Source organism: Myotis myotis, unplaced genomic scaffold (assembly GCF_014108235.1).
Source record: "Myotis myotis isolate mMyoMyo1 unplaced genomic scaffold, mMyoMyo1.p scaffold_m19_p_17, whole genome shotgun sequence".
Lineage (NCBI taxonomy): Eukaryota > Metazoa > Chordata > Mammalia > Chiroptera > Vespertilionidae > Myotis > Myotis myotis.
Genome location: NW_023416321.1, coordinates 39,557,073 through 39,570,123, shown reverse-complemented (window position 1 = coordinate 39,570,123; position 13,051 = coordinate 39,557,073). Strand labels below are relative to the sequence as shown.

At 51.0% G+C, this 13,051-nt stretch overlaps 1 protein-coding gene across 2 annotated transcripts; it reads right to left on the bottom strand.

The window, feature by feature from the left end:
• Window positions 1-1,572: 1,572 nt before the first annotated feature.
• On the bottom strand, window positions 1,573-12,828 carry LOC118672026 (polyunsaturated fatty acid lipoxygenase ALOX12-like). 2 transcript variants are annotated; one of them, XM_036341342.1, is made up of 14 exons: window positions 12,658-12,792; window positions 11,928-12,129; window positions 11,248-11,329; window positions 11,034-11,156; window positions 10,814-10,917; window positions 10,440-10,600; window positions 9,112-9,255; window positions 8,082-8,291; window positions 5,585-5,671; window positions 4,990-5,159; window positions 4,367-4,488; window positions 2,475-2,575; window positions 1,937-2,107; window positions 1,573-1,818 (listed from the first exon to the last, which is right to left on the bottom strand). In XM_036341342.1, exons 1-14 carry the CDS (start codon window positions 12,790-12,792, stop codon window positions 1,639-1,641), a joined length of 1,992 nt encoding a protein of 663 aa, XP_036197235.1. In that variant the 3' UTR covers window positions 1,573-1,638. The 2 variants fall into 2 exon arrangements, with proteins under 2 accessions (XP_036197235.1, XP_036197236.1); XM_036341343.1 differs by lacking the exons at window positions 1,573-1,818; window positions 2,475-2,575 and having other exon boundaries at window positions 1,950-2,107; window positions 12,658-12,828.
• Window positions 12,829-13,051: the final 223 nt, after the last annotated feature.

The following is a 13,051-nucleotide window of genomic DNA, read 5'->3' as shown; positions in this document are numbered from 1 at the left end:
TGCACAAAAATTTGTGCACTTGGGGGGGAAGAGGAGGGGTCTCTCAGCCTGGCCTGTGCCCTCTCGCAGTCTGGGACCCCTCGGGAGATAACGCCCTGCTGGCTTAGGCCTGCTCCTGGGTGGCAGAGGGCAGGCCCAATCCCTAGGTGCAGCCCCTGGTTGGGCTCAGAGCAGGGCCGATTGGGGAGTTGGGGCGCCGCCCCCTGTCATGCACAGAGCAGGGCGGATTGGGAGGTTGCGATGCCACCCTCAGTCATGCTCAGTGTAGGGCCGATTGGGGGGTTGGGGCACCGCCTCCTGTCACACTCAAGGCAGGGTCGATGGGGAGGTTGCGGCGCCACCCCATCAAGCACAGAGCAGGGCCAATCAGGGGATTGGGGTGCTGCCCCCTGTCATGCACAGAGCAGGGCCCATCAGGGGAGTTGGGGCTCCTTACCCTGTCACGCACAGAGCAGGGTCGATCAGGGGGTTGGGGAGCTCCCCCCTGTCACTCACAGAGTAGGGCCGATAGGGAAGTTGGGGCACCGCCCCCTGTCACACACAGAGCAGGGCCGGTTGGGGGGGGGTGGTTGGGGTGCCTCCCTCTATCACCCACAGAGCAGGGCCGATCAGGGGGTTGGGGCACTGCCACTGTCACACTCAGGGCAGGGCCAATGGGGAGGTTATGGCTCTACCCCATCACACACAGAGCAGGGCCCGTGGGTGGGGGTGGTTGGGGCGCCGCACCCTGTCACACACAGAGCAGGGCTGATCAGGGGGTTGGGGTGCCGCACCCTGTCACACACAGAGCCGCGGGGCGATCAGGGGGTTGGGGAGCTCCCCCATATCAGGCACAGAGCAGGGCTGATCAGAAGGTTGAGGCGCCTTCCCCTGTCACGAGCAGAGCAGGGTGGATAGGGGGGTTGTGGCCCTGCCCCCTGTCACATACAGAGCCACAGGGTGATCAGGGGGTTTGGGCGCTGCCTCCTGTCATGCTGATCCTGGTGCTGGGAGGCATATTACCCTTTTACTATTTGGATAGAGGCCTGGTGCATGGGTGGGGCTGGCTGGTTTGCCCTGAAGGGTGTCCTGGATCAGGGTGGGGGTCCCCACTGGGGTGCCTGGCCAGCCTGGGTGAGGGGATGATGGCTGTTTGCAGCTGGTCACACACCCTTCAGGGTGGGGGTCCCCACTGGGGTGCCTGGCCAGACTGGGTGAGGGGCTGAGGGCTGTTTTCAGGCTGGCGGGTGATGGAAGCTCCCAACCGCTCCTTTTTTTCTTTTTTTTTTATTCTGGGCCAGCTTTAGCTCTGAGGCTCCAGCTCTTAGGCCTCCGCTGCTGAAAGCAGGTATCTGGTTTGTTTCGGTTCTATAATCGAAACAATGTATACATCCAGCTCTGAGATCCCGGCTCGCTGAAAGCAGGTTCCTGAGGTTTTGTTTAGCTCAGGGGTGGGCAAACTTTTTGACTCGAGGGCCACAATGGGTTCTTAAACTGGACCGGAGGGCCGGAACAAAAGCATGGATGGAGTGTTTGTGTGAACTAATATAAATTCAAAGTAAACATCATTACATAAAAGGGTACGGTCTTTTTTTTTAGTTTTATTCATTTCAAACGGGCCGGATGCGGCCCGCGGGCCGTAGTTTGCCCACGGCTGGCTCAGATAGTGATACTGTTCGCTATGTTGCTAGGCTTTAAGTATTCGTAGGCAAGGTCAAGTTGCTCATTCCGGGCTGTCATTTCCCTCTCCCAGTTTTCCAGATCTGTATGGAATTGGTTTAGTACAGCTTTGGTCTTGGAGCCTGAGAAATACTGTTCTTTGTGATGCCCCAGAGGAACCTAAGAACGAACAAAGGATCAGTCAGTTTCTAGTTTGAAGGCAGAAGCACCTAGAGCCTAGCCCCTCACTCTGACGTTCCCCTTCCATAATCATTTCTCTTCCCGAGTCCTCACTTACCATGTCTGGCTGGCGTCGACCCAGATGCCATGTGATGGCCATTTGAAAACAGGCCTGTCGGACATCAGGGAGTGAGCCCATCACTGTGGCCATTGTCACATCTTCCTTGGTGGTGGGTGGGGGCATTCGCATTGTGCACGGGGCATTAGGCACCCAGGCATACCAGTCCAGCTGGGGAAAGAAAGTACAACCCTAGGATCCTGGCACTTAGGGTTTGAACCCCTATCTCTCCCTAGGGCAGTGATGGCGAACCTATGACATGCGTGTCAGAGGTGACATGCGAACTCATTTTTTTTTGGTTGATTTTTCTTTGTTAAATGGCATTTAAATATATAAAATAAATATCAAAAATGTAAGTCTTTGTTTTACTATGGTTGCAAATATCAAAAAATTTCTATATGTGACACGGCACCAGAGTTAAGTTAGGGTTTTTCAAAATGCTGACACGCCGAGCTCAAAAGGTTCGCCATCACTGCCCTAGGGCATCTTGAGGTCCTGACACTTGCTTTCAGGGACCTGGGCTTTCATCTGTCCATACCTGGCCCTGGTTGATGGCCGCATGCTGGGCACTGCATGTGAACACACACATGGTAAGGAAATGGCAGAGTTGATTCAGAGACTGGAAGGAGACAGGGAAACCTGGGGAGGAAAGGAACAGGATCTAGAGGCTACAGCATGAGAGGAGAGAAATAAAGGTTGATGTCTGCATTTTAGAATTGATGGGTGTTGGTTCATTTATTCAAAATATATTTGCATCAGACATGACTTTCAGTTCAGGCTCAAGCAATCTAGTTAGGATACCTTAGGCCAATTAACTTCTCTGACCTCAATTTCTTCACCTGTAAAGTGTAGATGATACTTACCTTATAAATGAGATAATGTATAAAAAATTGGTACAAGTGCTTAGTAAATAATAATATTGTCATTATGGAAGGGTTGGAGGTGGAAAAGATTGACTAATCAAATATCTTCTGCCTTAAAAAATGGTTAAGAATTTAGGGTTGCTTCTCCCTATTCCCAGACAGGGAATTATAAGTGCCTGAATTATAAGGTGAGGAATAGGAGAAGTCATGGATTCCTAGTGTCACAGCCAAGAGAGGCTTTCCACAAGTTATTCCAGGCCACCCAATAATCCTATCAGTTAAGTGGAACAAGTATAATCACTCTCCTTTTCTAGATAAGACAGACACAGTTGGGAAAAGGCAGAGGCTGACCTTGAACTTGGGATCCTGACTGCTAATTTCTGACAGTTTTTAATCTTAACACATTTCCTCTTTAAGTCTGTTGGGAAATTAGGCAAAAGTCGGCTATGAGAACTGAGGGAGAGAGAACGAGAGGCCGTTAGTTGGAGGTTAAAGTTAACATGTGGAGGTTGTATTTTCCAAATGCAGTTGATACTAGTTGGGGAAAAGATGGCCAGGCAGAGGAAGTGGAGACTTGGGGGCATGTGGAGCCTAAGGGATGGTACTGGGATGTCCTAGAGAGTTTGGTCCTGGAGGGGTGGGGATGGTGCTGCCTCAGATTCCGCAGGGAAAGGCCCCTCCAGGGCGCAGGTGCTGGCTTACTGCTCACTGCGCCTCCTGGGTCTGACCACAGTGGCTCCCCAGTAACTGTCTGTAGGTGTCCTACAGAGGCAGAGATGCTGGTGTGAAGTGTGAGGAGCAGGGGCTGAAGGGCAATTTGAAGCAGTCCAGGTTGGTCCATGTGTGCTAGAGAGAGGAGGATGAACCTAGGAGAGCTCAGGAAAGGCAGTTTCTTCCCCAGCAGTTCAATGTGATTCTGGTAAGCTAAAGCTAATGACTGGATCTTAAGCCAGTGGCTAGATCCCCGCAGGGCGGGGGCAGGACAGATTGGCAAAGGAATGTGAGCTCTAAGGGACAGGGAACTGAGTTTAGATTTGAGCCAAAGCATGTACAGTACTGAGCTTGCACCTGGAATGACCGTGCACTGTGCTGAAGGGTGCAGTATGCCTGGACCCTCTGTGTGTGCTGGACAGTAGCAGACAGGATAAGAACGGAAAACCAGAGTGGGTCATTGTGGGATTTGGTGGGAAAATCTTCCCATTCATATCCTCAGGCAGGAAAAGAGACACCACGGGAGACATGCCTCTAGTAGGGCCTGGGCAGATCCCCCACCCACTGGCTGTGGTTCTGGACCCACTGAGCCCCATGCTGTGGCAGTTTGGAGGCATCTGTAACTAGGCAGCGGAAAGGGACATAAAAGTAGAAGTTCAGGGTCTCTGAGGGGAATAATCCTTGGGTTTCTAGGATGGTCCTAACACTTGGAAGGTGGGAATGGGATCCAGATGCTTCATGTGTGGAGGGAGAGAGGATAATGAGGGGCTGGGATCATGTCCCCAGAAGGGCAAGGCTGAGAAGGGGCTCTGGGCAGAGTGTCTGAGGAGTTTCCTTCTCTGGGGAGGGATCTTACCTCGGTCCTGGGCCTGGCACAGCCCCACCTCAGTGATCTCCCGACACCAGGCCTGTAGCTCAGGGTCCCCTCTCACGACGTCATCCCCGTGGTAGAAGAGGTGGATGATCCCTTCCACGTACCTGCCCAGAGGAGAAGGGAGCTGAGCTCCTTGAGAGTAGAAGGCTGTAGCCTCTGACCTCTACTCCTTTTCTGTGGCCTCTGTCCAACACACTCTTCCTGTGTCTGAGTGTAGATCCTTTAAGACTTGTCTTTTGGTATATCCCCCAACTCTTTCTATACATTAGTGTAGAAAAGAATGAAAATGTGGGTCATTACTTCTAGAAATTCTCTATATATGGTGTAGTCATTCTTCCTGACAACAACCCTGGTGTGTTCAGGTCCCCCTCCCCATCCACAGCTATCCCAGCCGAGGCTGTCTACCCCCATCCTGGTCTCTTTCTTATCAGACCTTACCCACTGTCTCCTCATTCTTCCTCTTTTCTTTCAGGACTGAGTCCTCTGCTCCTCATGTCTGAACCTTCTTTTGACATGTTCCTTTTGCCCCATGCTGACCTCAGGCCAAAGCCCCATTCTCATTGTCCCCAATGGCCCTTCCTTTCTCAGCTCCCACTCTCACCCACCGAGCAATGATCTCCCAGAGCCGTAAAGCATCATGGGCATAGAGGGCACTTGGGATGCCCAGCAGGCCTCGGTCAGCCAGATCGTCAGGAGGACAGAGGGAGCGGTAGGTCAGCTGAGCCATGGCCCGACGCATCAACTGTAAATGGCCCCCTCCACCGATGCTCATACCCTGGGACAAAGAGATGAGAGGCCTTGAGGAAGAAGACAGGGCATAGTGTACAAGAGGTTCAGATATGGGGTTCTCACATTTAATGACATTGGTATAAAGGGACAAGGCTCCTGGATTTAAGGGTCAGGACATTTACACAGGTTGGTCTGGGATTTTTAATAATTTTTTAATTGATTTTAAAGAGTGAGAAAGGGAGAGGGAGAGAGATACATATATCAGCTGCCTCCTGCATGTCCCCTACTGTTGATTGAGCCTACAACCCGGGCATGTGCCCTGACCAGCAATCAAATAGTCACCTCCTGGTCCATGGGACAATGCTCAACCAAGTGAGCCACACCAGCCAGGTCAGTCTGGGATCTTAAAAGTGACAGGAGGTCATGCAGAGTTGGATGATTAGGTAGCCCCACATTCTATTACCTCCTTACCTTATCAAATACACCTTCATCTGAGATGAGTTGGCCCCGTCCCCGTGTGTTGATCTCTATGGTGTAGCGGGTGTGTGGGATCAGGAGCTGGATGGAGAAGGTTGGAGGAGTGGTTTATGGAGGACGTGCTTGGGCCCTTCTTTATCAGGGAGTGGCGCTCAGCATGGTGGCCTCCTGTCCTCTTGATGCTTTCCTGCTTGCTAGCGCCTTTGCAGGCTGGCCTCCTACTTCTCTGGTCACTCGTTCTCATGCTCTTTACTCCCCTGGAGCTAGACTGACCTGCGTTTCAATGTACACTTTGATCCTTGCCCAAGGTAATGGACCCTCTAAGTGCTAATCTGTCTCATCCCCTATCTATCACCTCATCTGCCAACAGGGGGTGATAATAGGGTTTATTTATTTCAGGAGGCAGTGGTGATGCTTAGATGAGTGATGTATGAAGAGGGTATAATACACACAAGTCTTTAAGTCTCAGCTGTATCATTTGTCTTCATTATTTCTACCTTGAGTGTTTGATTTTAAAGAATCAGCCCCTTTTGGTTTTCTTTTGTTCTTGTATCATTTGCATCCTCATAGCTTATAATTACCCCTCTACCCATTATCAAAGCCCCACCCTTATGCTCTGGTAGCTTCACTGTTGGCTTTTAGTGGGTGAGCACCTTTAGTCAGAATGAGAGGAGCCATTCTGAGCTACCTACTTAAGCAGCAGAGGGGCTGTCGCCAAATCTGCCCAACCCCCAGTTAGGCAGTTAGGTCCCCTCTACCTTTATAAGCTTTAAAAAAATATTTAGTTTTTTATTGATTTTAGAGGAAGGGAGAGAGAGATAGAAACATCAATAATGAGAGAGAACCATTGATTGGCTGCCTCCTGCACGCCCCCTACTTGGGATCAAGCCTGCAACCCGGGCATGTGCCCTTGGTCAAAATCAAACCTGGGACCCTTCTGTCCACAGGCGGACACTCTATCCACTGAGCCAAACCAGCTAGGGCTTTAATAGCTTTTTTAAAAATAGCTTTCCTTAGGTAAGGCCTCCTGATCCTCACATATATTTCTGTTTATCTCAGACTATTTTGTGTTCATTTCGACCCAGTTCATATACAGGTTTATTGTAGTGTTGGTATTTATCTGAGTTGATGCTGGATACAGGGAATGGCCCAAGTGATATCTCTGGTGTCAAGCAGCTCACAATCTGAAACTTTTCAGAAAATTCATGAAAGAGGCCAAATGTCACAGAAAGTCTAAAGTCCACAGTAGGAGAGAAGATACCCAAGAACAAACAACTCCTAATAATAGTAATAATAATATCAGGAACTAATGCTTTTTCTAGCTTTCAGCCTGTGTTACATTGTTATGTCATTTTATCCTTCAACAACCCACGGTGGAGCTCCTGTTGTCCTCATTTAGAGATGAGGACGCTGAAGCAAGCCTCTGGTCAGTTCTGAGGCCAGGATTCAGGAGTAGATGCTGGCAGTCTGAATCCAGAGCCTGCCTACATTACAGGTTCCGTCTCCTGTGTGTCCTGATAACAGCTCGGTGGTTTGCCAGGAGATGAAGCTGTTTTGGTGAGTGGATGGAGGTGTGGAGAGGGGTGAACTGGTAAAGGGGGGTGAGCAGCAGATTGTGATGCAGGAGCACCATGAGGTCAGTAAAATCCAAGATTCTATTAATCGCACAGATTCCATCTCATCTATGTTACCCCAGACTCACTGAGGCCATAGCTACTACTGGGCAGGTTTTGGGGTCAGGGTGTAAATCCCCAGCTAAAAACACAGTTCAGTTCTCCTTACGCTGAAATCCTCTTTTATAAAATTACAACATACCCACCCTGTGTGCTCTTAGATGTTGCAGCTTAGACTTGTGACCTTTCTCTCTCTAATTTTATTTGTAGGCATTTGCACCTGTTGTTTCCTCCAAGTCTTTGATTTGTTTTCTTGTCATTCCTGTAACCACTTTGCATGTCTTTCTCCACCTATTTCCTGGGCAGGTATAAGTAACCTACTGGGGCGTTCTCCTTGCCTTTTGATCCATTCCTACAGCAGACTCCTCAGTTGGGGTGGGACATTCTCCGTCAATACTATAGTGTTTATAGGCTGTCTCTTGTGATTTCAAATTCTAGTTCCAGATATTTTTCTCTGGTTGGTTCTTATGGGCATCACTTGTCTTCCTGGATAAACAACAAATCTCCTAAGAGAGGAGCAAGGGTTTTTTTTTGTTTTTTTTTACTAACAATTGTTCAGCAATACCCGAGGTCATTGCTAGATGGTCAGGTCTCTGGAATTTCAGAGGGTTCCCTTATAACATGTCCTGAAGAAACATTAGGTGACTTGATGCAATTAAAATATAAGTCTTAAAATAATGATACAGTCTTCCTTCTACTCTTCCCTCTTTCTTTCACAAATTGGTATAAACATTTTTTGCTGCTGCAGTATCATGTGATACTGACCATTTCCTCTCTTGGGTCTGAGCAAGATGGGACATGGAGGGTAGAGGATTTACCTTGAAGACAGGGTGCAGTCCTGGGAGGCACCTCATGGTGGCGACAGCAATGACTTCAGCCACCAGATGAGTGTTCAGCAAGTGATATTGGAGCTCATGCAGTTGGAAATCTGAACTTCGGACCCAGGACTTTGCCAGGAGCCAGGCAAGTGGAGGATCCGAAGGCAGAAACAGTGATGGGGTGGGGGAGCTAGGGTTGGGAGGCTGGATCTGGGAAAAAGAAATTGAACATTTATTGAACGTCTACTTTATGAAGGATATTATCGTCAGCATTCCTAGGGAAAGAGAGAGGACTAAGTAAGGTTATTCTTTTCCAGGAAGTTATAATCTAGTAGGAGGAATGAGGACCCTTCCACCCTGCCTTTCACTGGCTATGCAGCCATATGAGTGCCACAATGGTCAGGTTGAATGCAGGAGAGTCAGATGCAGGAGTCCAGTAAGGAGATTCTAACAGTGGTTTGGGAGAACTGCGGTGAGGTTCTGAGATAGGGTGGGGGGATTGAAAAGGAGAAGCTGGATGTGTTAGATAATTGACAGTGTTTGCTGAAAGTTGAGAATTTTGGGAGAAAAGATATTCGGGAAACAATGTGTATTTAGAGTCAAGGCTACGGAGAGAGTAAATAGTGATTCTCAAAGTGTGTTCCCAAACTAGCAGCATCAGCATCACTTTGGAACTTGTTAGTAAGACAAATTTTCAGTCCCCACCCGAGATCTACTGAATTGGAAAATCTAGTGGTGGACCCAGAACCTGTATTTTAACTAGCCCTTCAGGTGGTTCTAACGCACACTAAAGTTTGAGAACCACTGAGTACAGGGTGAGAACTCCAAGAGGCCATGATGACTCTTGAACAGGTACTTCCAGTTGGATGAGACAGGGAAAACCAGGCTGCAAGCAAAGACTGACATGAGGACACATCTCACTGTGTGAGGATGGAATTTGGGAACCAAGAGCCAGGGGGCTGGGTCCCTGGGAGCAGAGGTTGGGATGAACAGAGAGCAGTGTTGGGAGGCGGATGCCTTGGTGCCTCACCTGGATGACCATGGGCAGCAGCTTCCCACTGGGTTCCATCTTCAGCATGACAAGGGGGGCAGCCAGGTACTGCTGCTCTTCTCGGATCACATTGGCTGGAATTCCATCCAGAAGGATGAAGTCAGCCTCAAACAGGGAACCTTTCTGGGGAACAGAGGAACATATCCATCGTTAGAGTTCAAGATCTACTCCCAGAGGAACAGGGCAGAGGGGGGGAGACATTTAAAGACATTTATCTTTTATTAACTAATATCACCCCAATAAATTTAATTAAAAATGAAGATATTTATATAGCTTCTTGCCATTATCCTAATCAGTACCAGAGTTCTATTGGCAGAACCAGAGCATCTTGTCCAATTCCTCTTAGTTTATTTTTATTAATCCTCACCCAGAGATATTTTTCCATTAGTTTTTAGAGAGAGTGGAAGGGAGTGGGAAGGACAGAGAGAGAAACATTGATGCGAGAGAGACACGTTGATTGGTTGCCTCTTGCACACACCCTGACCAGGGCTAGGGAACCTGCAACCAAGGTACGTGCCCTTGACCACACTCAAACCCGGGACCCTCAGTCTGTGGGCAGACACTCTATCCACTGAGCCAAAGCAGCTGGGGTTCCAATTCCTCTCATTTTAAATAAACAAAGGAACAACCTAGTGTGGGTTGATGGCTTGTGCAGGTTTGTGGTAGCAGGTCCAGGTGTAGAATCAGGCCTCTCAGTCCAGTTTGCATTGTCGGCATTGCAAACTCTCCCATGTCAAGAAGGCTGTGCCCCTTCCCCAACGTCCCCTAGCGCTCTGCTCCCTGTGTTGGGCGCCCATCAGCTCAGCCAACGCTCTTTCACTCGCTGTCCAAACCTCACCTCCTCTGCCAAGTAATGCACAGAGGTTCCCTGACTGCCATTGCCACGGAACCCAGACACATGCACATGGACATGCTCACATCCTGCTTTGTTCGTCTGCCTTACATCCAGCTCATCTTTCCTGTATCCAGCTTCCTCCTCCAGGAAACCTCCTCAATTCCCCCCACCTGACAGTGCATTCTTCATCTTCACAAAATGCCCAAGAACACTGGTGTTGGGAGCACTGACATCAGCCAGGGAATGTCATTGTCCCAGTTAACATCTCTGGCCCCACCTGTATGTGCCTTGGACATCTATGCTTGGAGGTCCTCATAGTTCCTCCTACATAAGTTATCATCTCTGGGTTTTTTCCAGCACAGGACTCTGCACTCAGGGATAGTGGGTTACCATAACCTTCTTCCTTTGGTCCCTCCCCTTTACCACTTCTCCCCACACAGACAAGAAGACAATAAAGGGCTGGAGGGAGTACCTGGAGTTCTATCTCCAACTGGGCCCGAAGCTCTTCCATCCCCAAGGGCAGCACCAGCCGGGAGGGCAGAGAGGTGGAGCGTCTCAACAGCATGGGGTTGGCGCCATTGAGGAACTGGTAGCCAAAAAGCTCGTCATCCTGCCAGCGCTGGTGAACCTTCTCTGTGGGGTCAGAGTGGGGGTTAGGAGGAGGCTTTTAAAAAAATTGATATATTTTATTGGTTAATAAAATTATATAGGTTTCAAGTGTATAATTCTATAATACTTCATCTGTATATCATATGTTCATCACCCCATAGAGGAGTATATTCACCACAACTCAATGTCCCTTCTCCAGCCAATCAAGGGGTTATAGACACCTAGGGAACCACTGACCAGCCAGGGAGCTCTTCTGGCCCCAGAAGATCTGATCAAAATCTTCCAGATGGTTCCAGGAGCTCAGGAGGGTGTACACACGCTTGAGGGCCATCTCCAGTGCCCTAGGACAGGCATTGAGGCATGAGCCCATTTGCTGACTCCTCAGCCCCTCACTATTTACCACCATTCTTGGGCCTCCCAGCCCTTAGTCTACTCTGAGCTCCAGGCTTTTCCTCACCCAGCCTTCAGCGTCCATTCAAAGTCCAGCCTCTTCTTCTCGTGGAATCTCACATTTGGAGGTAGATCGTCCTCACTGCCTGCAGCTATAGTCAGGGGTAAGCCTTCCTTCCAGGTGGCCCAGCTAGGACATGGGGACAAGGTTCAGGTCAGTGATGTGGGCAGGGTCCGGGTGGGGGAGTGAAACTTGGGGTCTAATATGGGTGGGCGGTCACCGGTATACTTGCTGTCTTTCCTTCAGTTCCTTCTCTCGATGTTTCTGGAACACATCCGATGCATTGTCTCCTGCCAGGAGGGCTGGGGAGACATGAAGACAATTGGCCACACAGTTTTGCGTGGTCCTGTGCTCTGTTTGTCCTCACCGTCCTTTTCGTACTGTAGTCCATGTGTTCAGTTGTGCTCTGTTGCTTTTATCTCTGGCTGTTCCTCAGTTCATTGATTCCCCAGACACATTTATCCCAACTTCGCACTCCTGGCCTCACAGTTGTCTTCCATGTTGTCACAGCCAAACCAGCTCTCCACGTCATATCATGTATTGCTTCCCTTCCCTGCGTCCTCTCAGGGGTCCCATGTGTTAGCCTTACCTGTCCCTGCCCTGACCGGTTCCCAGTCACACGGAGATCCTTTCCACTTTACTTTGGCTCTTCTGTTTCCCAGCGTGGCTGCACCTCCCATTCCCTCTGCTCACATTCTTGGAAGGTGGGATGTACACATCACTCACTTCCCTGTCCAGGCCCACTTCCAGCCTTTTTAATTCTATGTATAACTTTCCTCATCTCTCTCTGGCCCACCCTTAACCTCCTGAGCACGCACTTTTTCAAGCCTCAGTGCAATTCTGCCCTCTCCCCTACTAACCCCTTGGCCCTGCTCCCACTTCCCTGAGGCGGCCCCTCACCGGTGCCCTCGGGCAGGGTCAGCACGCCCTCGCCCTGCACCCAGCGGTAGCAGGGGAAGGCGGCCTCCTCTAAGGCTCCTGGGCCCTGCACGGTGATGCGGTCGCAGAACCAGGCGTTGTCCACCAGGGAGCGGTGTTTGTGCAACTTCACGAACTGCAGTGGCCCCAAGTCCTGGGGAACGTCGTGTTCGAACTCCTCCACCTGTGGGGACAGAACCCGGTGAGACTTAGTAGCGGGGACCCGGGAGAGGAGGTTTTACTGGGATGCGGGGTCCCCTCTGGAGTCCGGTGACAAGGCCTCCAGGGACAGCATTGCCTCCTCCCAACACCTGTGCTGCCTGTGGGTCTCAGACGCCCCATCTCACCGGGAGGACAGGAAGGCGGGGCGAGGCCCTGAGTGTCTTGAACTGAGCACTGAGCATCATCACCTACCCCGTCCACTAACCGAGCTCTCACCGCGCCCGCGCTCTCGGAGGACCTTCCCTTTGACCACTGATCCCACGACACTGGCCTGGGGTCAACTGGGAAAGTAGTGGAGGCTGCGGGGACCACGGTCGGTGGGGGAGGGAGAAAGGGGTTGAGCCCAGCCCGACCCTCTCCCCGCTTAGGGGCAGGCGTCCCAACTCCTGGGAGTTCCATTGGGCGCGTTCGCGCGGTTACTCGCCCCCCCCCCCCGCCCCCTCCTGCCGTGAGCCCGGCGGGGATTGGGGTCCCAGCTGCCCCCGCTGACCTGGCCCCGCGCCGGCAGCAGCTGCAGCTCCAGCTCCGCCTCCCCGCGCTCCCCGACCAGCCACAGCTGCACGCGGTTGTGCGACCCGGAGAAGAGCCAGGCCCCGGTGGCCACGCAGACGCGGTAGCGGCCCATGACGGGACTCTAGTAGCCGAGGCGACAGGGAGCTGGGTCCTGCGATTCTCGGGATCTCTCAAGACTGCGGGCGGGAGTGCAGAAGCTCTAGGGCCAGTTTCTGTCTTTAAAGATGGGTCTGGGTCCCGCCTCCTTCGCTACTTTCAGGCGCTCCCCAGTCTCCGCCCCAGACGAGCCCCAACCTGCCAGCTGCCCAGCAGACTGGGGAAGGGCAGCGCCTACTGGTTCGAGCTGCTGTGGGAAGATAAGCGCCCTTGGC

What these genes read in the sequence shown, in the direction of transcription:
- LOC118672026 (XM_036341342.1), bottom strand. Translation starts at nt 12,792, where the DNA reads ATGGGCCGCTACCGCGTCTGCGTGGCCACCGGGGCCTGGCTCTTCTCC. An exon ending in GACTGCACCCTGTCTTCAAG is followed by an intron (nt 5,672 to 8,081) that starts GTAAATCCTCTA and finishes TTCTCCATCCAG; the next exon opens with CTCCTGATCCCACACACCCG. An exon ending in GTCGACGCCAGCCAGACATG is followed by an intron (nt 1,819 to 1,936) that starts GTAAGTGAGGAC and finishes GTTCGTTCTTAG; the next exon opens with GTTCCTCTGGGGCATCACAA.